At 38.5% G+C, this 22,118-nt stretch overlaps 2 protein-coding genes across 2 annotated transcripts; one reads left to right on the forward strand and one right to left on the reverse strand.

Annotated features, from left to right (window-relative positions):
• Window positions 1-19: 19 nt before the first annotated feature.
• Window positions 20-20,644, reverse strand: Vlc (vulcan). The gene is made up of 11 exons (XM_064121894.1): window positions 20,517-20,644; window positions 20,053-20,220; window positions 17,607-17,925; window positions 17,275-17,417; window positions 17,047-17,194; window positions 16,612-16,855; window positions 16,334-16,434; window positions 4,098-4,426; window positions 1,902-3,343; window positions 1,647-1,784; window positions 20-1,584 (listed from the first exon to the last, which is right to left on the reverse strand). Exons 3-11 carry the CDS (start codon window positions 17,795-17,797, stop codon window positions 1,363-1,365), a joined length of 2,958 nt encoding a protein of 985 aa, XP_063977964.1. The 5' UTR covers window positions 17,798-17,925; window positions 20,053-20,220; window positions 20,517-20,644; the 3' UTR covers window positions 20-1,362.
• Window positions 12,107-16,187, forward strand: LOC135162932 (prolyl 3-hydroxylase OGFOD1-like). Its single transcript, XM_064121896.1, has 2 exons — window positions 12,107-13,800; window positions 14,025-16,187. Exon 2 carries the CDS (start codon window positions 14,033-14,035, stop codon window positions 15,803-15,805), a length of 1,773 nt encoding a protein of 590 aa, XP_063977966.1. The 5' UTR covers window positions 12,107-13,800; window positions 14,025-14,032; the 3' UTR covers window positions 15,806-16,187.
• Window positions 20,645-22,118: the final 1,474 nt, after the last annotated feature.

A 22,118-nucleotide genomic window follows, 5' to 3' on the forward strand; every position in this document is an offset into this window, starting at 1 on the left:
TTAAAAAAAAAGTAACATCTATTTTTTATAAGAAGTAATATTTATTTTTCGTGTGAATATAAATTACTAAGCAAATCGATCGAAAACAGAAAGAGATTTAACGTTACAATAATAATAATAATAATCAATTCACAAATTCCATTCGTCCCATTCCTCTTTTTGACGATTTTCGTTCGCAGATTCATGCAGCCAATTTTTTTTTCTAAAAATGATTCTCATATATACAAATTCTCTTGAAGAGTCCTCAAGCAGGAATATCATAGGACAAACTCTCTGAACATATGTCCTACTAAAAAGACATTTATTAGAATTATTTTTCATATTTATTTCAGAACATCGATAATCATTCGAGTAACAATTTTGAGCGAAATAATTTTCTAACGGTCATTCACTGGAGATTGTAAAATCGTTCATATTCCTATCATTTCAATTGTGGTTTAAAACTATTCTAACTTAATTCAATGATTTTTCAGATTTCTGTAACTTTCATCTTTATATCTTTACAGTAAAAAAACATCGCGGCTTATGAGTATCAGTTAGGTATGTGTTATTTGGTAGATAAGCTTTGAAAGCCATCGATACAACATCATCAACGACTCAACATAGATTTCAGTTTTTTATTAAAAAATTTTTCCCATTCTTTCTCCTCTCACATTTTAAAATTCCACCAGTTATTCATCATGAATCGTATTTAATACTTAAATCGTCAAATGCTTTTCATTAATAGAAGAGAAAGAAAATACTCTGGTTGGGCGCAGTCATGGACAAAAAGCTCATTAAAAAAAGGAACAGACATTTATCTTGCAACGTCAATCATGAAAAATTATTAAACTATTTACATACACAGATATCACGAGAAAAACCGGGGGAATATGAAACTTATTCAGTCGCACGTTTTTAACACATTGTAATGGATTCTTCAATCTAATTTTTATGGGTTGTCAATATTCCTGGTAGGCGAATATTTCGAATAATTTTCGGTAATTATTTAACCGTCAGGAATAAAGAAATAAATTAACGAGTCTTCGGTCGATTTTTTATGATTTTCAACCATTCTAAATTTTTAAAGTGATCAGTGATATAAAATGAAAAACAATCACCGAAAATTACTAAAAACAGAAAAATCTAGCAACTTCTATCACGCGAGAATCCACGATTCAACACTGCAAATAACTATTTTATGACTTTCGTTCATTAACTTAATTAATTATTAGACTTCATCATCGATTAAAATTATTCATAATTATTTTCTCTTCCGTTTTTTTTGTCATTCAGTTTGAGTATCTATGAGCGTTTTACAGATCTGAGATAGAAAACCGTCGTGTCTTCATAACTTGAAACAATCTCCATAACGGCCCTCTGTTATGTCTTTGGCGCAAAAATCTCTACAGACTGTTGTATCTGGGATTTCATGGCTTTTCTACGTTCCTCCATCATCTGGCGGCGGGCAAGTTCACGAGCTTCACGCGCTTTTCGATTTGCCTCTGTATTAGCTGCAGATTTAGGCTTTTGAGAAGCTACAGTACGACGCTTAGCACTGGTGCCATTCTGAGATTGTGCGGGTGTTGACTTTTCCTGTGGAATCTGAAAGTAACAATAGATGGTCTTAATAATGAAATTATTTACAAAAAAAATTAAGTATATACCTCTTGCCACTGTGACCGCCTGAGTTTATCAATATGATCGAACAAATTATTGACTTGAACGACCTGCAGCATGACCATATCCCAGAATCCTGCAAGATCTTCATTAGTCGTAGGGAACTCCTCCCCAGGAATTTGATTCTGTAAGAAAAGTCGAAAAATGGGAAGCCATTCAACCTCTAGACATTCAAAAAATCCAAAGCTAATTCTGTTCATCAAATTTCGGTCCTTGAAATGTAGACTACAAAATTAACTCACAATATTTTTATGACAGAGGCCTTCAAACTGCTGCATTTTCTGCGTGGCCAATAGCCTAGCTTTTCCCGCAGCGGACCTGAGTTTTCCAGCAGCTTCCTCCGGCAGTTGTTCACCACTCTCCAATTCATCTTCCGCGGATGCGGCAAGCTTGAACAATCTCTCAATCTCAGCCTTCAATAACTTAATAAAATAATGCCCATCTTTCTCCTCAGTTTGACTCTCCTGCATAGATTTTAGGGTCTCGGGAACACTGGTAGCACTGGCACTCGGTTCAAGCACCGGTAAAACAACCTCCAGTGCAGCTGGCTGTTGATCCGGAATGCTGGTGACGCTGGTACTCAACTTGAAACTCTCGTGATCAGATATTTTAATCGAGGGAGGAGTAGCCGCGAGTTTAGCATCATTTTTTCCAACAGCTGGGGATAACCTTTGCAGAGGCTTGAATACCTGTTCACTGCCATCAGTGGGCCTTCTTGGACTGACCACGGGCAGTTGTGCCCTGAATTCAGGTCTCAGGTGTCTCAGAACAGGTAGATTTTTCAGGGACTCCTCGGTATTGGCATTGTCCACCAAAGAGTCATTGTTGTTACTGGATTTATTAAAGCTACTTTCACTACTGGTTGACTGATTCAATGATCGTTTGAAGAAGAATCCCTGGGCAAGTGCACCGGGTCCATACAACCTCTCCACCCTCTGCTGGATAAAGGACTTCTTGCAGGACGAATTGAGCGTTTGATTATCGGTTCCCACCGTTGAACCATTCGTTAGATTACTCTCGTTGAGACAATTACTAGATAAATTACTGGTGTTCGATGACTTCGGTGATGAGACTGTTATCGTTGAGGTGAAGGTTTTCGTCTCTCTGCAGGTTGTCATTTGTGTCAAACGCTTTGGAGAACCTCGTATAGGACTAATATCGCTGAACGAGTGGATGGGAACACCTCTGTCTACCTCTGAAAAGCCTTGACAAGTGCTCAAAGAGCTTCGAGATTCGACGAATGTCGCAACTCGGCACTCCTTGTTACCGTTGCTGAAGCCGTTCTGACGATCCATTGCTAGTGGAGATATAGATTGACTTTTTGATGGTATTCCAAGATTTTCACTTGACCTGAAACCTGCAGGGCTTGTTTCTCGTGTGATTAGTCTTGATCCAGGACTACTGTCTCTCGATCTGAATCCCTCTCTGAGTTTGCTGTCGTATCTGGTGATCCCTGAATATCCACTAATACTGCAAGCCAATCCCAGATAGCTAGGTTTCTTAGCTGTCAGCTGCTCAACTTCGTTCTCGCCATTTATATTGTCCTTGTCCGGTGTGTTTCCCTGGGTCTTCGAAATCGTTTCGTTACTGCCGTTGACAGGATTATCCGCTGGTGAAGTTGTATCCCCGTTTGACAGATTCAGACTGTGAAGTGTTCGTTCAGATATCGAGTCGACTGTTGCTTCTGGAATTCAGTCAATAAATACATTTCAGACTTTTGATAAAAACTATCTCAATGGGAGTGTTTGCTTAGGGAGTGTTCAAGGATTTTTTAAACTTGCATATTTTATGCGCACAGGCTTATTAGTGAAGAACTAATTCGACAGACTCAGGGCACCTCTAGCCACGATGAACACATGCTTCAACGAGGAAATAATTAAAATTCCTTGGATTCCCTGGACTCGACTAATGAAAAATTACAAATCCACCTTTATCACGTGATGATGAAAAAAACTCACCTCAAATATTATAAATTACACAAGAGAATAATTTATAATATTCATGATATTAATTGTATCTACAATACTATAAATATTTCCCAATAATTATAGTATTATAAATGATTCATGCGCCGGTGAATTAATGTCCACGTCCTGGATTCAGACGAAAAATCATTTCCGAGGAACACGAATTCCCAGATAGATGACAGTAACTACCGTGCATAGTTTAATGTCTAAGCAGAATCTGTGACCCGTGGGGAGTGGGTTAGAGTCTGACTTGGAGCAAATGGGAATGTCTTATCATTTGGTAATCGTTGAATGGGTCTCTAGACACCGGGCATCATTCGAGATTGAATGTTTGAGGTACATTCTCTCATGATATCCGGTAATTACCGATCATGACGGTCGCCACGGACAATTATTTGACCAACAATTATCTCCCTCACACCTCTAGTCCCTAATGAACGTACTCTCAACAACAAAATTTAATATTCCAACCTGATCGGTCGGAGACGGAGCGATCGACGTCGAGGCTGCAACTGCCGATGGACTCCTGGCTAGTCATATTTGGATGTTTAATTCCACCACGGCAAATACTATCGGGATCCAGATGTTGATAATTCAGCGGTTGGACAGCGAGTGATAGTGGCCGGTTACGACGATTCGACGACCTGCCACTTGACCCGCTGCCACCACCGCCTGGTACCACTGTCACCGTCGTATCGTTGCCGTTATCCTCCTCAAGGCCCGCCACTTCGCTGTGACACGTACCACTCTTTGGACGCGGACGACGATTGTCCACCCCTGGTTTACGATCCTCGTGGACACTGAGAAGCATTCCAGCCATTTCATTCTCTTTATCTCAATCTCAGGTGTACAATTTAATTTAATTTTTTTTTATTCATTTTCATTGTCTGTGCAGGTTTATTCGTGCAGGGTGCCAAGCTTACTAATATCATGGTGCTTTTTTTTTTCGTTTTTTTAATGGTTTTTGTTTGCAGCTTTTGTGCAGCTGTGCAGGTCGACCATCGATCGCTGTGTGAATTATGGTATGATGATATTAAAGTGCTGTTGGAATTTTGCAGATGACAAGTGCAGGACGTAAGTGATGGGGAGCGTGTGGGGTCTTCCATGCTCGGTGGAATGGATAGTGTCTATTGTCTTTTTAATGGGAATTTTATGAAGTACAATTGAATTAAAGTGCCCTATTTTCGGTCTCAATAACATAAATTAGTCATGAGGCTGATTGAGATAAGACAAAATTTTTGTTGTCTGAAATGGAAAGATCAAAACAGATGGCAACTACCCTTTTTCTGGAAATTTTGGGAATGTGACAAAGAAAATCTCTTGACATTTCTTGTTCAAATGAATTATTACAGAAGTATTTACAAAATACGTTGGCTGAATGTGTCTATCGAATAACTATTGATTCAAGACGGAACATTTAAACATTAGGAAACGTAAGAAGAATGTCATTAATGATTATGGAATACTTTTAAAAATTGATTAAATTTCAAGTACGTTTACTTTGAAACATCCATGTGGGTGGTCCCAAGTAATTGTCGTGTCATTTTCCCTACCCGAATTACTCCACTCAATTCAATGATTTCTAACTTATTGTTTCAAACACTGGACAATTCGCCCCACGTCGATATCCTTAATTCAAAAAATACCTGCAACGCCAGTGTTTCCAAATGAAAAATTTAGATGCTCCCTTTTTACTCCCCGATGGATTCACCATGTAAGTTCCAGTATCGAGTTTCAACGGCATTGTAATGAATATGTTCAAACCACAAGAAGAAGAAAGTAATCAACAACAATAATCATCCCAAGCTGGGAATAATCGATCATCTCCGGATGGAAACACTTTCACGAATCGACCAGAGTCGTCGGCTCAGACGATTGAATTAATCGATTTAGAAGTTACCCGAACTAATGAGAGACTAGACTGATCTCCACTCGAGTGCCAGAAGTGGAGTGGGACCAGAGAGTATTTCCCTCGGCTTTTCTTCAACTTTTTTTCTAATTTTTCTTTCTTTCATCTTTCTCTCTACTCTCCGTTCCCTTCCTGGTCCACGACAGGAACGAGGGATCGAATGGGATATTTTTGGATGTCTTGAGGGGCACTCGTGGCCTCTGGCACGCGCTCGTTGACGATCCCGACAATTGTACACAACGTGACAGATAATACCTCCCCATCTCACACATTTAAAATCATTTCACATTCCTCCGACCATGTGAAAGAGGTTACACTGGGTCAGCTATACTTGTCAACGAATAATTTCTTTTCCGTGGTAAAAAAAAATGGAAGTTGAGGTTCAGCTAAACCCCCAACACATATTAAAACGTCTTTATATCTTTAGAACATCCATTCTTTTTCGTCTTTTAACAAGAGAATTATGTGGGAGTTTCTTTGATGTAAAATCGTGGCATTCATTCACCGAAAATTCTACTTCAACTGAGGGGAAGTATTTCTAAAAGTTTCAGTAAGACGGAGAGAGGGAGAGAAATTGAAACAAAAACTGAATTTTCTATGTTAAATTGCTGCCATCTTTCATTCGGGTTTATATTGTCTTCTCATAATTTTTAACCATCGATTTTGTTCGACTAAGGATGCACGTCTGAACTCATTAATTTTTCACTCAGTGTGGTGAGCGAAATGGAGTCTTAGCTCCTCAGGGAGCAGGGGACTCTATCAGGACAAATAATAAAAATCACTCCAACCAGCGGCTCAAGCCGATACACCAAGTTTGCTATGGCGAAACCCTCTGTGGCTTACAAACTATTGGTTATTTCCACTCGTCCCCCAGGGAGATAGAACCGTAATCTTGATTGCAGGTGTAAAGTGAAAAAAGCCAAAGATTTCTAGGATCGAAAAAACTCCTGCCTCAGACATTATCTTAGTGGATGTGGTTTAGAACCATTGAAGCAAATTGTATGATTTTCCCAACAAGAATGAATAATAATTTAGAAAATAATGCGTTAGAGTTTGATACAATGGAACGAGCTTGTTCACAGTGAGTGGTGGAATAAATATAATTTTCGAGGATATCAACTCGAGCCTGAAGAACTAGCTATTTGTCCATGTCAACCTTTTGGACGTACTTTCACGTGAAATCATAAAAGAAAATCAAAGAAATTTTTTCTTCTGACAAATCAAGACTATTTTTCGAGTAAAAATTGGAATTCTGTCCTTCTTTGGCTCGATTGTCTCTTCTCCACATGTATTTACCCCATCAAGAGTCGTTCAGCACAGGTTAATCAACTTTGATAATCTCCAAAGAACGAAATAATTTTCTGCCCCAATTTCCGTACGACTCCTCGCAGTCTCATTCGACGGATTTGTTTAAAGTCAATAAAGCTGATCGCGTGCCCTTCCCTTCTGTGAACCCAGCGGGCATATTCTCCTTCCTGATACGACTAACGCAGTAATATCCCTATCCATATCCGTAGGTGAAAAATATAACTGAAGAGACGAGTTGATCGTTCCAGCAAGTCCCAATGCGTTGCACATTTGAATTCATAGCTCTTACCGACTTCTGGCTCTATCCAACGTTGCATTCCCAGACAGTACGTTTAGTACACGCAGCCCAGAGCGAAGATTCTCTCGTGCACCACCAAGTCATTCGTTTCAACTCTCAACTTATTTATGTCCCTGCCTCTTTTAGTCTTTCTCCATTTCAGTCTCTTATTTTTTATTACATTTTTTTCAGAATTTTATTCATCTCCTGATGTATATCCCTGGGCAAGTCATTCTCTGTGATGAGACTACCACGGTAAATTTCTCAAAACACATTACGAGTATCCAAGTATACTCTACAGTTTGGTATAGCTTAGACTCTAAGATTTTCAATCATCAAACTTAGCAATTATTGATTAATAATTGAGTGAAGATGCTTCTTATTTGTATAAATTATTTTTTCTTCATCATTGCATCCACCTCCCTCCAAGAATCATTTTCAAAAGCATTTTTTCTGAAAAAAAAAATGATTTTCTTTCTCCCCTCCTTCTTCAACTTTAATTTGCTGCTCATGAGACACATGCGGTTGCTTCTGATGCTTTTTCTTCACGTTGCATCACTGCTGCTTTCCATTCTTTTAATATGAAATACTTTTTCGTACGGAATTGATGGAGGAAGGAAGTAGGGAAAGTGCAGCGGCATGGCCTCTCTCCCTTCCCCAAGTTCCTCGAAGGCCATCAGACCCAAATTTAGCCTGGCACAATTTTTTTCTTTCCTCTTAGAAAAAGAAATCCCCATATGCTCGCTGAATTTTTTCCTCGCGATAAGAAATCAATTTCAGTCGTTGACTTCAAACATGAAATACCTCACATTCTCCCGTCTCCCTGTTCTAAAATATAATTATAATTTGCTCTCGGTGGTGGTTTTTCAATGTTCATATATTTTCTGACAGTAATGTTCAAGCGACGTCCTCTCTTCCAGATGCAGTCATAAATGAAACTTGAAACAGGAAAGTCACGTACCCCAGAAGAAAATACCGGCATTATAAACGGTATATGCTCGTCTGTGTCACGGTTCAAGAGCCATCGTGGTTTATTTGGGGTTTATAAATAGGAAGGGAACCGAGGAGAGTTAGTACGATGTCACTTACCCTTCCACTGAGGCCTCCAATGATCAATCTATTTACGTGTTTCCGGAAACATTTCTTTTTTTTGTCATTAACTATGGTTGTTGGTTTTATTATCAACGAGACCAACTGGGCGCTTCGATGCATCCAAAATGTGCCAGACTTGATTTTGATAAAATTAACGGAGCGTTGCTGAATGAGCGTCCACTTCCACATGGGAAGTTTCGATAAAATTTCAGTTGAATTTTGGAATTTTTTAACGATAAAACAGAGATAAATAAATTTTGACTTTCGAAAGCAAGAATTATTGTGTCTATCATGAAACAATCAATTAACAATGTTGATCCAATTCTTGGATTTTATTGTATAGCGGGAAATAGCTGACAAAAAGTCCGTGACGCTACCGGATGTGGAGTAACCAATACATATTGCCCATTAAAATGCTCGGTTGCACAGCATGAAAGGAAACAAAACGTACAGGAGAGGAGAAAAAAAAAGATAATCATAATTTTCTCCATGCACCTCCTTCATGTACTCTCAGCACCCAACAATTTTTGTCAAGTCATAACGAACTAAATGTCTGGAGGTCTTTCCTCTTTCTTTTGTACTGAATATTGAGGGGACACGATCGCTGTCATTAACAGTCCACCCACCATGAATTTCCGTCACTTAACATATAAAGTTGGAGCACGTAAGACGTTGACGACTAAGGCTGCACAAATGCAGAAAAAGAATCCATAAATGTCCCGCAGAACCAAAATCGTTTGGTTGAATATTTTTATTTTTTCGTTTCAAGTGGTGAAGGATAAATTTCAAGATGCATTAAGTTCATCTCCACTCATCTCTAAGTGTTTCAGTTATTATTTCGTCAGTGAAGTGCTATACGCAGCCGATTTATTTTACAATGATTTAATTATTCACTTTTTAGGTCTGGGAGTAACTTTAATTTTAAAGAAAAACCCTTTGATAAATCTAATGAAGAGCAGAAGACTAATCTCCCTCCAGAATCATATTTATTTGAAAATTATTAATCTGATGATGTTCAAAATAAGTCCCGTTAACAAAATAATTAATTTTCTGTTAATGTACTGAAATTTCTACGTAATTTTCAACAGAATTTTCTCTGCTTCTAAAATTTCATGACTGAGATTGACAAATCCCTAGAGTAATTATCAGAAACGCCTGGAGACTCTGGGAATTACCTAAAAATCATGGAAAAAAACTAGCAAGTGATTTACTTCTATTTTTAGTAACGCAAAACTTGAGGAACCGGACTTCCGAAAAAGGCAAAAGCCTGACCGAGATGCAGATACGTCAGAGCGTTCACATGTGTGTATTGATATCCGCCCACGCAATTAGTTGCTCCAAGTGTTGGAAGCGAGGGGGTGACAGCAGTGATAGAAATTATTGCGTTAATTATAATGAGTCGAGTATTGCGCTTCGAGTCCCAGGAATTTCAAACCAGAGAACTGAGTGACAAATTGAAAAAAAAAAACAGAGAGGAAAAAAGTACACCGAGGCAACAATAGCTCAACGTCGAAGCGCTTGATAAGGTCAATGCTGGGTAATCTGTGCAGTTAACTTTTCCCATCTGCCGTTGCCCTTCCCGCCTATATTTCCCACTGGACAACAGACACTCCGATAACTGCAGACAGTCGAAATCTCATTAATCGGCCCGTTAAACCCCAATTGCAATTACAGATGCCACGGAACTCCGAGAAATGAGATGAATAGGGGAAATTGAAGAATGAAAAAAAAGTATTTTCTTCAATAAAGTCAGGGAGATACAGACAATTGCCAGGAAATGTGACGTTGGATATAAAGTGGTTAAATCGGTGAGATCCTTTCAAGCGATGAGGCAGATTTCAACAGAATAATTTTACGCGATAGGCTATTACCGTTGGAAATACCTTTAGAATTAGTTGTCCTATAATGGTGGGATTGAATAAGCAAATTTTGAACGAAAAGGCAATTATTTTGTAAAATTAGTAAAGATGAAAAAAAATCCACATAATCCGGATGATTTTACAATTTGAGATTCCAGGAATGAGGAGAAATAAATCAAATCAGAGTACGTTAATGGATTCGACTTTTTCGTATGTGGTAATTTTGAGAATTTTCAATGAATAGGCAATCATTTCTTCCGTCATGAATTCATAATATGAAATTTTTTCCCTTGAGTACAATGTAGAATCAAAACATTAGTCTCTAATTTGGCGAAAGCTGTGTCTCATTCCGAAAGCATCATTAGAGGAATGTTATAGAATTGAAGGCAAGGAAATTTCCGTTTCCGCTCGTTCCAGACAATCTCTTTTACAGTATCAGTCTTTGAGATAATTGACAATTACTTTTTCACTCGGAAACGTTTACCGTTTGAATCTGAGAAACAATGAGACTGAAATGGGCCTCAATAAATCTATTTACAGGAGGAAATTTTCTAGGTAACTGTCGAGTATATATTTTTATGTCAGACCCAGAGAAATTGAAGATTTTCTTGGGATCAAATTTACAAAGCAATATTTATTTCCACTTTCGTCATGAAATATTCATATAGTCTACAGTCAATAGGCAGAACTTGATCTGTTTCGTGAAAAAAATGATAGGAATCATAGTAGATTCAATCATTAAAATTGAAAGTGTAGATTCTATGGATACTATCTCATCAATAATGGACCTCTTTATTAAAATATCTTGTAAATAAATATGATTCCATGAATATCCTAGTGCCGCAGGATCTGTACGAGGTATTCCATACCAAATGATTTAATGCTCGAGCCCCACCTTCTCAGATATCGATGATGATTTTTTGATTATTCAGGGCATAGAACTACTCTCAATTTTTATTTTTATTTTATCGTTTCATTCTGATAACTCGGCTTCTCTTGACCCGGTTTTGAACAATTATGCGGCTAAAACTTTATTTTTTGCCATTGATAAGAGCACGTTGACTACTTTTTTATTCAGTTCTTAAATTCACCTAAAACCGTATTTTCAAGAAAAAAATTTAAAAAACTTCAATTTTTTTTTTTCAAATTATGTCACGGTTTATGCTCCTTATAGTTTTCATACTAGAATTGTGTTTGTTCATAATCGAGGCTGGTGTCATGATATGGAATACGTCACATAAAAATTTTAAAAAGTGATAAGAAAGTCGCTAAAAATGTCGTGAAACAGTAAACTCCACGAATTCGTTTGGTCAGCCGAATTAAACAATTGCTCTGGACAAATCACGTTTAGATGTCTCAGCAGGGCGTAAAGAAAGTACCGTTCAAGGTCGACACGATCCAGTCAGTCGATACACCCGTAACTCGTTAAGTCTTTGATAAAACCCCGTTATATTTGTTCCATTTATCAAAATCATCACGACAAATGCCGATGAAAATTGGCGAATGTTAGGACTAGCACGAAAATCAAGTAATACCGTCCCGAAAGCCTTCCCTGCCGGTGAAATTAATTTCCGGTCAAATTCTGAATGTCAATGGAATTATTACGGTTCCGATTTAGGAATTTTCAAGAATGACAATCGATTGTTAGTAAATTATTTATAGGAAATGCTCGTCACTTTCAATAATTACGATTTTTCAATTATTCCATCAATATTCCTCCAAAGGCAACGAACCCGATTCTCCAGATTTTGAAAATATTTTGTAATGGCTCAATATCGAGACTCAAATTGTGCCTGCAAAGTTTAAATAATAAATCAATGTAAATGTCCAGAACCTTGAGCTCCTATGATGCGTCAATAACAATTAATATTTGACTACAAAAGTGGATAACTATTTCACTGAAGAAGAAGTAGGCAAAGTACTTGAATATTGACACTTCAAACGATACAGTAATTATAATAAAATGAGGAATATTGAATAATCAGTGATGAGAGTGCGAGCAAAGTGAACTCACCAGCTGTACGTATCATGCGCTGGTAATAACAGGTGACGTGCGGAATTGTGTGGAGAAATAAATTCACAGGTAAGTGACACAATTAGGATAAAACACTGGTCCTGGTATGAGTATCTGGCAGTTCCGAAAGTCTTTCACAACCTGTCAATTACAGTACTGAAGATAGAGCAAATTTTTTCGTTAAAAAAAATCAATAACTCAAAAAAAAAATGATCAGGCAAATTTATGCAAATTTGTGCAGCCTTCAGTGACAGTTACAGGCAAGTACATTGATTACAAATCGATAAGACTCACAGAACGAGTGAAGTTCAACGTTTAAACGTTGTACCAATCACCGTGAAATGGTAAAAAATGAATCATCTTTTTCTCCACTTTTTCACACTGATTTTGTTGAATAGCTGCTGATGTGCACCGAATCGTGGTTTTTCGTATACTATTTAACATGCAGAGGAGTATTGTTCAGGAGACGAAATCCCTGGCATACACCGTAACAAAACGAGGAATGAGCCAACGGTGTTTTTTAAGGAACCGAGTGGGGATAAAAGAGTAGTGGTGGCAAACCCAATTCTTTTCCCATTCCCCTCAAGTATTTCCCCCCCATTTAACCCCGAAAACTACCGAATCTTCTTCGCATACAGTTCGATAAATTGCACTGAAAATCCATTTGCCACATGCTTATTGATGAATATTCTACTTACATTTCAGGTTCTTCCACGTTACGTGATTTATTTGCCGCTTTTTTTACGCTTTTGGATCACTTGACTAGTTGACACGACACTTGACAGTGACAGTACGGAATTAATTCACTTGGGGATGTTTTTTTAATGATCGATTCAATGACTATTTGTTATGACTTGTGAGATTTACTGCCCAGGGTGTGACCACAACGTTATTTTACTTCAACCACTCGCACGGTTAGCCGTCACTGAAATCCGTCAAACGTGGGAAACAAGTCGGCCATCTTGATAAAACTGACCACCGCGAGATTACAAAACGATAGAAGTGACATCTCATGGCCTTTCGGAATCAATATTCACCTGTCAGTGGGTTATCTACATTTATTTTAATAATTTATTAATAAATATAGTATTTGTTGTGTTAGACCACTGAATGTTTAGTTGATTTCTTGTCCCAAGTGTCATTTTCTGCTGAAAGCTGTTCAGAAAATTCCCGCACGTAGTAATTTATTCGATACTGTACGCCGAATATATTTGGTGAACTTCACCAGCTAATTGTTAAAAAAAATAACTATCGACCAGTTATATCAATAAACTAATTACTGGTGAAATCCTCAAATGATTTTTTCCGGGGGAGTATGCGAAGGGCACCCGGGCGCCTCACTACGGGCCTGCCGGCGACCGACTCAAGATTCCTATAACCTAAAAACTAATGTTTTCAGTGAGAATCTACCTAAAGTAGAGTGTGAATCCATGTCTAATCTAATAGACAATTTAAAAAAATATACAGTTGCTTACAAATTTTTTGACAACTGCTCCAACACGAGAAAGTTACATTTTTAGTAGAACTAAAGCCTTAGAAAACGAGTCGTCAAATACACGTGATAAATTAGAGAATTGAGAAGTCATCAAGACAAAGTTAATTGCAATAGCACATGCTCTAGGAAAACCACGTAGGACTGGCACCTTCTATAGAAACAACTGTTGAACTTCACCTACGATCTTCATTGATAAAATAGATCGGAGATTTTTAAAAAGGTACGATTTGATTTAATTAACAAGCTATAAAAAAGTCTTCGAAATTGAAATGGGGAATAATTAATACCGAGTAATTTACAGAACTATAACTATTTGATAGTCCCCTTGACATAAATAGTATTGAATTGAAAAATATTATGACGCCAATTTTGTACGTTAGCGCTGTGTTCTAATTTTCTGTATATTTATTTTCTTGAAACAAACAATACTTATTGTTGATGCAGATTCAAGCATGACCGAAGCTGAACCCAAACGAAAAAAACTAAAGTCTTCCATCCTGTCCGACACCATCTCCACCGAAGATTTCCAATCCCTCTTCAGGACACACTGGCAGACACCCACCGCCCTAGAAGCCCCCAATCTCGAGGTCATCACAAACCCCTTTCGTGTCTGTAAAATCTCAAACTTCTTGAGTAGCCAGGACTACCTGGGGGAACTGATTGATGAGCTATTGTACCTTGAAACCACGCGACCTGAGACCGACCTCTACAGTTTCGAGCAAACGGAAGACCTCGCAAACGTGGATACAGGCAAAATAGCCCAACTCCACGAGTTGTTCAGAAATGAATTAAGACATTGGATGCAAACAAACACAGGAATCGAGCTGAACACGAAGATTTCAATGTCTTCAACGGCCTACTCAGACACTGATTATCTCCTCTGTCACGACGATCACCTGGGAGACAGAAGAATAGCCTTCATTCTCTACCTCTCCAAGGATTGGGACGCAGAAGACGGAGGATCCCTTGATCTCTTCGACACAGATTCATGTGGACAACCGAGGAATATTATTCGCTCCCTAGCCCCCGAGTACAACTCATTAGTCTTCTTCGAGGTATCTGACAACACTTATCATCAAGTGGCAGAGGTAACATCTCCTGATAAACGAAGATTGACCGTAAATGGTTGGTTCCACGGTCCCGTTGGCCCCGACACTCGTCTTCCAAGACCAGAAATTGAAACGCCAAAGCTTCACGAGCCTTCAGCAATCGCAGAGAGCCTCATCAGTTCCTGGGTGAGGAAATGTTACCTTGCCGAGAGCATCAAGACGGGAATCCAAGAGGAAGTGGAGAAGCAATCCTTCACGTACCTCACAAATTTTCTCGAGGAAGATGTGTACAACAAAATATCGGCGGAGATAATGAGTGAGAAGATTAAATGGATTAGGATGGGGCCTCCAGACACGAGGAGCTATGAAGTAGCTGATGAGGAGAGTCTCCCAAGCACTTTAAAAAAAATGTACGAAATGTTCAAGTCGATTGAAATGTTCGGGCTGTTGAAGGAATACACTGAACTGGATCTCGTGCCCGATGGCAAGGATATCAGGCCTAAAATGACAATTCAATTGCAGAGATGGACAAAAGGCTGTTATACTTTACTTTCTGATAAAGGAGATCAAAATTATACTGCAAGCGATGAGCAAGCAGATAGGAATGGAACCAACTCCAAGAATTATGAAAGAAGTGAGGAAGATCTTGTGAGAGGGGAAACTCAGCACGAGGAAGTGAATAAGTTGGGAAAGAAAAAAACTCTAGAGGGAGAAAACGGAAAATTCCTGGAGGTGAACAACAGAAGAATAGAGGAGGACCAGCCCAACAGCTCGACAGCTAATGATGATGAGGGAGAAGAAAGAGTACTTTCTCTTGATTCTGATGACATTCAGGGATCTCACGCTTCAACGAATGGTGAGGGCAATGGTGACGAGGATGATGATATTTATGATGAGTCTGGTACTCTCGATGTTATCATGCAGTTCAATACCAGTGGAGTACCTGAGGATGCGACTATTGATTACGTTGATCCCATGGAACCGGATGGAGCATTTATCCATGTACCTCCGGAGGATAATCATCTTTGTTTGGTTTACAGGACCAGCGACACCAGCAGAGTGCACAAGTACGTTAATCATTACTGTGAGGGATATTTTTATAATCTCGTGTGTAGTTATCTTGAGAAAGAGAGTAACGTCGTTATCTCCAGAAAAGAAACAAAAAATGTAGACTGAACATTTATTAATTGTTTTTCTGGAGATTGGTAGGTTGTGAAAATGACAAATAGGTGAATATTTACATAAATATATAGGAGAAATTTCATGCCAAATGATTGCAACGCTGTGCTTCACACTTTTCAGAAATGGAAACGCTCTTTCCATTTTTTTTAATTTTCTCGACAGTACCTTTCGTAGACATAATTTTTTTGGTTATTTACAACATCTTAATTGTTTTATTCCATGTTACGAACATCGAGGACTGAACTAATACTCGGAAAAGTGTTATAGATGATAGAGAATAAAAAATGTTAGCGGGTCATAAACAAAAATCAAATGAATACAATGGTTTTTGCTGTAAAAAAAATATGATATATTTTTTAGCGAATAGCTATTTTAATTGAGTCTTTTATTAATATCCCGTCAAGAGTAATCTTTTTATTTTTCACTACAACTACCAAATTAGGAAAGCACCTGATTGTGTAAAAATTACGCAAACCATTCACTATATATAACGTAGAAGAATGAAAAAAAATTGACACTTACGTTCTCGAGTCACTGGCTCCATTCTCCCCGTTGACAACATTATTTTCAGCATTTTCATTGATGTCCAATCGTTCGTTGCTGAGGGCCTCAGTAACAAGCACCTGAAAGATCGATTCGGTCAACGAACTTTCGTCTGTCGAACTGGCGTCTTGAGTACTTCTCATTTTTTATTTTCATTTTATCTTTCAATGATCAATTGTCTCTGGTAATATATCCTCGTCACGGTTGATCACAGTAAAGATCGCAGGGTTAATGCCACAACAAATTAAATATTTTACCTGTGATTGGGAGGAGGAAGGCGAGGCACTGGCAATCCTTTTTCTGAGCTCATTCAATTGTAACTCTTGTTGAAAACTCACATCGGTTTCCTGAGACACTTCACGACGCCAATTGTCCATGGACTCGGTTGAATACTCCACACGAATCCACGGGCACACAGTGGACGACGAGGACGGGGAACTCTTGCTGTTTGGCCTCGGAAGACGAGGGGAAAGTCTTCGGAGCAGTGAAACTATTTTTGATCTGAATGAAAGGAATTGATATGTAGGAAAAAATTGCAGTTGCTCGGGCTTTTTTCCAATGAAAATATTTCACCCGTCAATAGATTCAATTTAATTAATAGAATTGAATTGTTAGATGCAGTTACGTTATTGATGCCTTTTAGAGGAATTTTCGGGCCTTAAAAAAAACTATCAAACTTGATATGAATTTACTTAGCAGTGGGGGTTCTCAATCCAATGACGTTGAAGTTTACATTTCTGGAGTGTAGTTGTTCAGCACTGCAACTGATGTCTTGCCAGTCTGAATTTATTCTCCGGCCTATTCGCCAGTCTAAACTACTGCTTTGACGAGCGTTAAGGGCTGAAACGTGATTTGGATATTCACTGTTATCACGACAGCTTTTAAGTAATTTCATAATTTGTCTAATACACGGCAATTACCTGCATCTGTTGGACTCTGACTCGAACGCCAGTCCAATGACGTACTATTTCTATTGACGTTATAAATGTTATCACAGGATTTAGTTGCGAGGTACGTCCCCTGATGACGACGCCTTAGCAGTCTTGAAACTGGTCCCAAATTCCTGAAAACAGAGAGATCAATAATTCTTCCATCACTCATGATCACCGAGCTTTTTTTACAACATTCTGATGATTCAATCGGTTATTGATGAACTTTAGACTGCACCGAATGAATTAATTTATATTTTCGTCTACATTTTCTTCACAATAGCCAGTTGTGTCCCAGACTTTATCAATTTGACTCCACTTGCTTTTTATACTTCCGCCCTTGACTCGGTGGTTTATTCTCACACGGTATGATGTCCTTCTCAGGTTCTGGGCAGTATGTACCGATCCTCACATGACTGAAGGTCGCCCTCAGTTGAATGCCATCAAGCGGTCGAAAATTCCTCCTCTCTATCGACGATACCCTAACGACTTCGATTTTCGGGCGGTTCGCCATCCCTCCGGGATTATTTTTCCTCCACAATTTTATCACTACTTCATTAATTAAAATTGGTGCTTTTATATCACAATATGTTTGATTCTCTCTTCTCCTTTTCTCCTTCCATCACGAGAAATGGCATGTCCCTTAAACCAGAAAGATAATGAATTATTAACGATATAAAAAAAATTTTGAAAATAAAATTTGTCAGATAAGTCAATTGTGATCATTGAAAAGGTTGAACTTGTCAAATGAATTTCCAGGCTCGTTGCTTCGTCTCGGATCGTCGACAAGCCAGTAGCCTTTTACGTCAATCACAGGAGTGATATATAGAACAGAAAAAAATATAAAAAAAGGATCTAATATAGGCGATAAAAAAAAAAGATAATTAAACACATGCCCATCTGATGGCCCGTATGTTGTCGTAACGCTCAGACGAACATCGGGAGCTCGATAGCCGCTACGGGCGCCTGAATGTTCAAACGCTGAACCCAGGTAGACAGTACTGAAGAGATAAATATTAACTATGAAACAACAACCAAGTACCGTCCGACCTAATTGAAATAAGCCGTATGATGAATAAGATCGGATTTGTCTACTTCCTGGAGAGCGGACGAATTGAGTAGAACACACGTGATAGCACTTTAAATAATTATTTTTTATTAGCTTGTGCGTAAACTAGCATTTATCATACTCGTGTGGTATGGTATCGTGTAGAGTCGATTTTACGACTCGTGTGATTATAAAACTCCCCAACGACTCGTTTTCCAATGCTCTCAGTCGTCAGAAAATCTTTACCACTTTTGTTGGATAATGAAGTATTTTATGAGAAATTTTAGGAGTAATTTTCTAGCAGAGGAATAGACAATCAACAATCCTGAATCGACCATTTGTCGATCGATTCCTTGCAATCGATGATGTCAACCTTCACCCCTGCATTCTTGAGAAGAGTTCGTTCACTTGTGAAAGAATTTCAAAACAATTCCTCACCATCCTACGCAATAAAAATGGGCGTTGTACATGGAGTCATGTTGTAACATTTCAAAGAGACATAACACGCAATTGAGATTACGTGTCCATTATTAAATACCGGAGTGAGACACTTCAGTTTGCCTTGATAACGTCCTTGAGGCAGTCATACGATACATTACTCGGAGCCTCATATCCCGGTTGATGTTCTACTTATCATATGCTTTATGAACATGGACAAGCTCATCCCCCTGGCTCCAGGGGAGAACGGATGGTAATGAGACTACCTTTATGTTTCACGTCCTCATTTTACTCTGGTATTGCTCGCATTTTTTTTACTATTAGATCGATATATCTTTGTAGTGGAGAGTGCTTTCTCCTTGTTTGATGGAGAAGATAATGAAAGAGTTAACCCAGGATCATTTCCTATTTCTGGTTCATGCACCAGAGTGGATGTGGTGGAGGTAGAGTATAGTAATCTTGGTCTTGGATTAAAAAATGGTACATTAATCGGACCAAAATTTTTGTTCATTCAACAAATTAAATTACCGAGAGAACTTCCAGGTAAAATTTGAAAGTCTTCCTTGCATCTGTGGAAAAAGCTCTGAATTTTGCAAATTTGAACCCAATGGAAGATTAACGTGCTCATTGTAACGATCAAAGATTAATGAGCATTTCACTGGATCAACACAGACACTTTAGTATAGATCGAAAACTTCGTAAACCATCAATAGAAAATAATTGGGTTCCTAAAACCTGATAAGTTATCAATTACCGCAACAGAGAATTCGTTCAACCGCGCGTTTCCTTCCATGAATGGTATCTCTCAAAGCACCAATGCACTTCGAAAATTGCCAGCCTTCTCAATGACCTTTCACCACCGACCACAGATCACCATCTTGTCACCCACCCCTTGACATTATTATCCCCTATATCTCCTATTGCAAAAATAGTTATTCAAAGAGTACCAAAATCCGATGAATTATTGAACTCATTCAAGTGCATTCTCAAATCTTTCCTTCGAAGTAAAAAAAATGCTGACCCCCTCAATAATCTTATTAAGATCATTCTTAATTTTACCCCCTCAATTTACTTATTTCGTCTCACTCCGGCACTGGAAAATTTCAAAGAAAACGAGCAGAAAAACTCATGAATTATTGACTTCTTCACTGACATCAATGATTATTACTTCCTCTTCCACTTGACGAATTGCCATCACGAGACCACAAAGTTGTTTATCACTTTGACTCGAAGATAAAGTCATAACAAAGCCACGAGGCATATAATAACTACGATCATCTTACCTCTTTGGGCAGTGTGATACCGTCGACTGCGGATATCTGACAAACAGTGCACCGCCTTCACCCACTCTCTCATCATTAATTTTCCCTCTCATTTTATAGCATTGGACTGAGCAGATAGCTCATCTCGCTCCCTCCTCACATCCCTCGCGCCTCGCAGCACCACCAGACCTGCGCGGTGAGTATGTTTTCTTTATTTTTATACCACACCACTGACTCCCAGATAGTCCCATCAATATTGTTGCAATCTTCATTGAGAACGTGAAAATGATGGAGCAGGAGAAATTGCAGATTGGTTTACGATGATAGGGGCTAAGTACAGTATCACGAGGAGGTGATGGACAGGGGTGTAGGCGGACCACATGAAACTCTTCCTGGGTTAACGACCGGTGAATCAAGTAAGGTTTGGCGATGTTATTGCAGTGAAAGGGTGCGATGGAGTTTGTTTGTATATAAAAAGAGTTTACCCTGAGAGAAAAAGTAAAATTTCCTGCCCGCCAAGAGGGAGGGAGACGTCACAGTCCACCCGAGGGGTGGATAAAGTATTTTTGCTCTTGCAGTTCTCTCTTGAGGCTTCTAAAAAATGTGAAAACAATTTTTTGTAACAATGATAGCTGCATTCAGACGTTTTTTTTAATATTAATAGTATTTATTAGAGGATTTTTTTTCTCGTTCCCAGCGACTGCCAAATATTTTTTACCGAATGTTCGTGTTGTTTACTGAATTAGTAATAAGAGACACCTCCATTGAGTAGACTTGGGGAGTGTTGTCTCTCTCTCCCTCGTAATGAAAGGCACGTTTCCGATGATGATATTGTCATTCAAAACTTGTGCCGACGCAAGAAGACGTGATTTCGTCGAAATTTCTGATCTAGGGAGTTATCAGTCCAAATTACTTTCTCATGAAATTTAAAGAAATGGGAAGGTTATGTGTATTCTCAAGGAAGATTTAATCACCATGGAATAGGTCAGAACTAACCTCTGGAGATCGTAGCCGAACACGAGTGAGGGCAACGAGCTGTCGATGTTTTTTATTTTTTCTCATTTCTTTGAAGGATGAGAAAGATAGGAGGAACCCTCAGCTTCGTTGTGATAACGCCCAGGAACTTCCTAATTCTCCCTCAATATCTACCACATTGATCTGTTATTCAAGCCCATGGAAAAGAAAAAAATGCTAAGGTTGGGAGATGAATCCATTTTAGCTCGTTCCGCAGCTTCGCAAGCTTCGACATGTTCTTATCAATGAAACGGAGCATTTAAAACATTTATGATTGTCCTGAGGTGTCGTTAAAATGTATTGACAAGAGATACTAGAGATTACGTTGAGTAACGAAAAAATATTTTTTCTTATCTTGTAAAATCGATTTCTGCAATTTTTTCGATGATTTGTTGGTTATAAAATTTGTAACCGCGTTTCCAATTTCACGTGTATACCTATAATTGTGTAATAACCGTGAGCAATAGTTTGTCTCATAATAATCTCACACTAGAAAACTGCAAATTTTTCAATTTCCGTAAACTAATGAGTGCAAAACTCCATCGGCTTAGAATAAAATTGGGGCTGAATGTGAATCCAGTCAGCTGTTCACTACCAAGTGGAAGAAGACTTTGACGAAAAAAAATAGTCGATGTACTTGAACATCCTCAGAAGTATCGCCTCTCGACTTTTCCCTCCATCTAGTTGACACCAATTTCTGGGCGTAGGCAAAAACCTCTTCCAACGGGTGAATTTATGAGTAAAAAAAAGTGTTTAAACTTGTAACCAAAATTTATTGTCACTCGTTTACAATTTAAAAGACTAAATTTTCTCCCTCGTCTGATGTCTGAACCACCGACCACCGTGTCCTCAAACCTGAAACAAAAAAAAACTCTTTGTCTCTCCTCTCGTTGGAACTTACCATCATTCCGCCATCCCCCTGGATCTTTGGAAAAAAAAATTCCAGAAGCACCGACACTCGAGATCACGCCCAACTAAACATTTCCCTCCAGAAACAAAACTAATGTTCATCACGATTCTTTCAAAGTATCACCAACTCTTCCACCATTGACTTATCAAACGAACAAACAGAA

This window comes from Diachasmimorpha longicaudata, chromosome 5 (genome assembly GCF_034640455.1).
Source record: "Diachasmimorpha longicaudata isolate KC_UGA_2023 chromosome 5, iyDiaLong2, whole genome shotgun sequence".
NCBI classification, from domain to species: domain Eukaryota; kingdom Metazoa; phylum Arthropoda; class Insecta; order Hymenoptera; family Braconidae; genus Diachasmimorpha; species Diachasmimorpha longicaudata.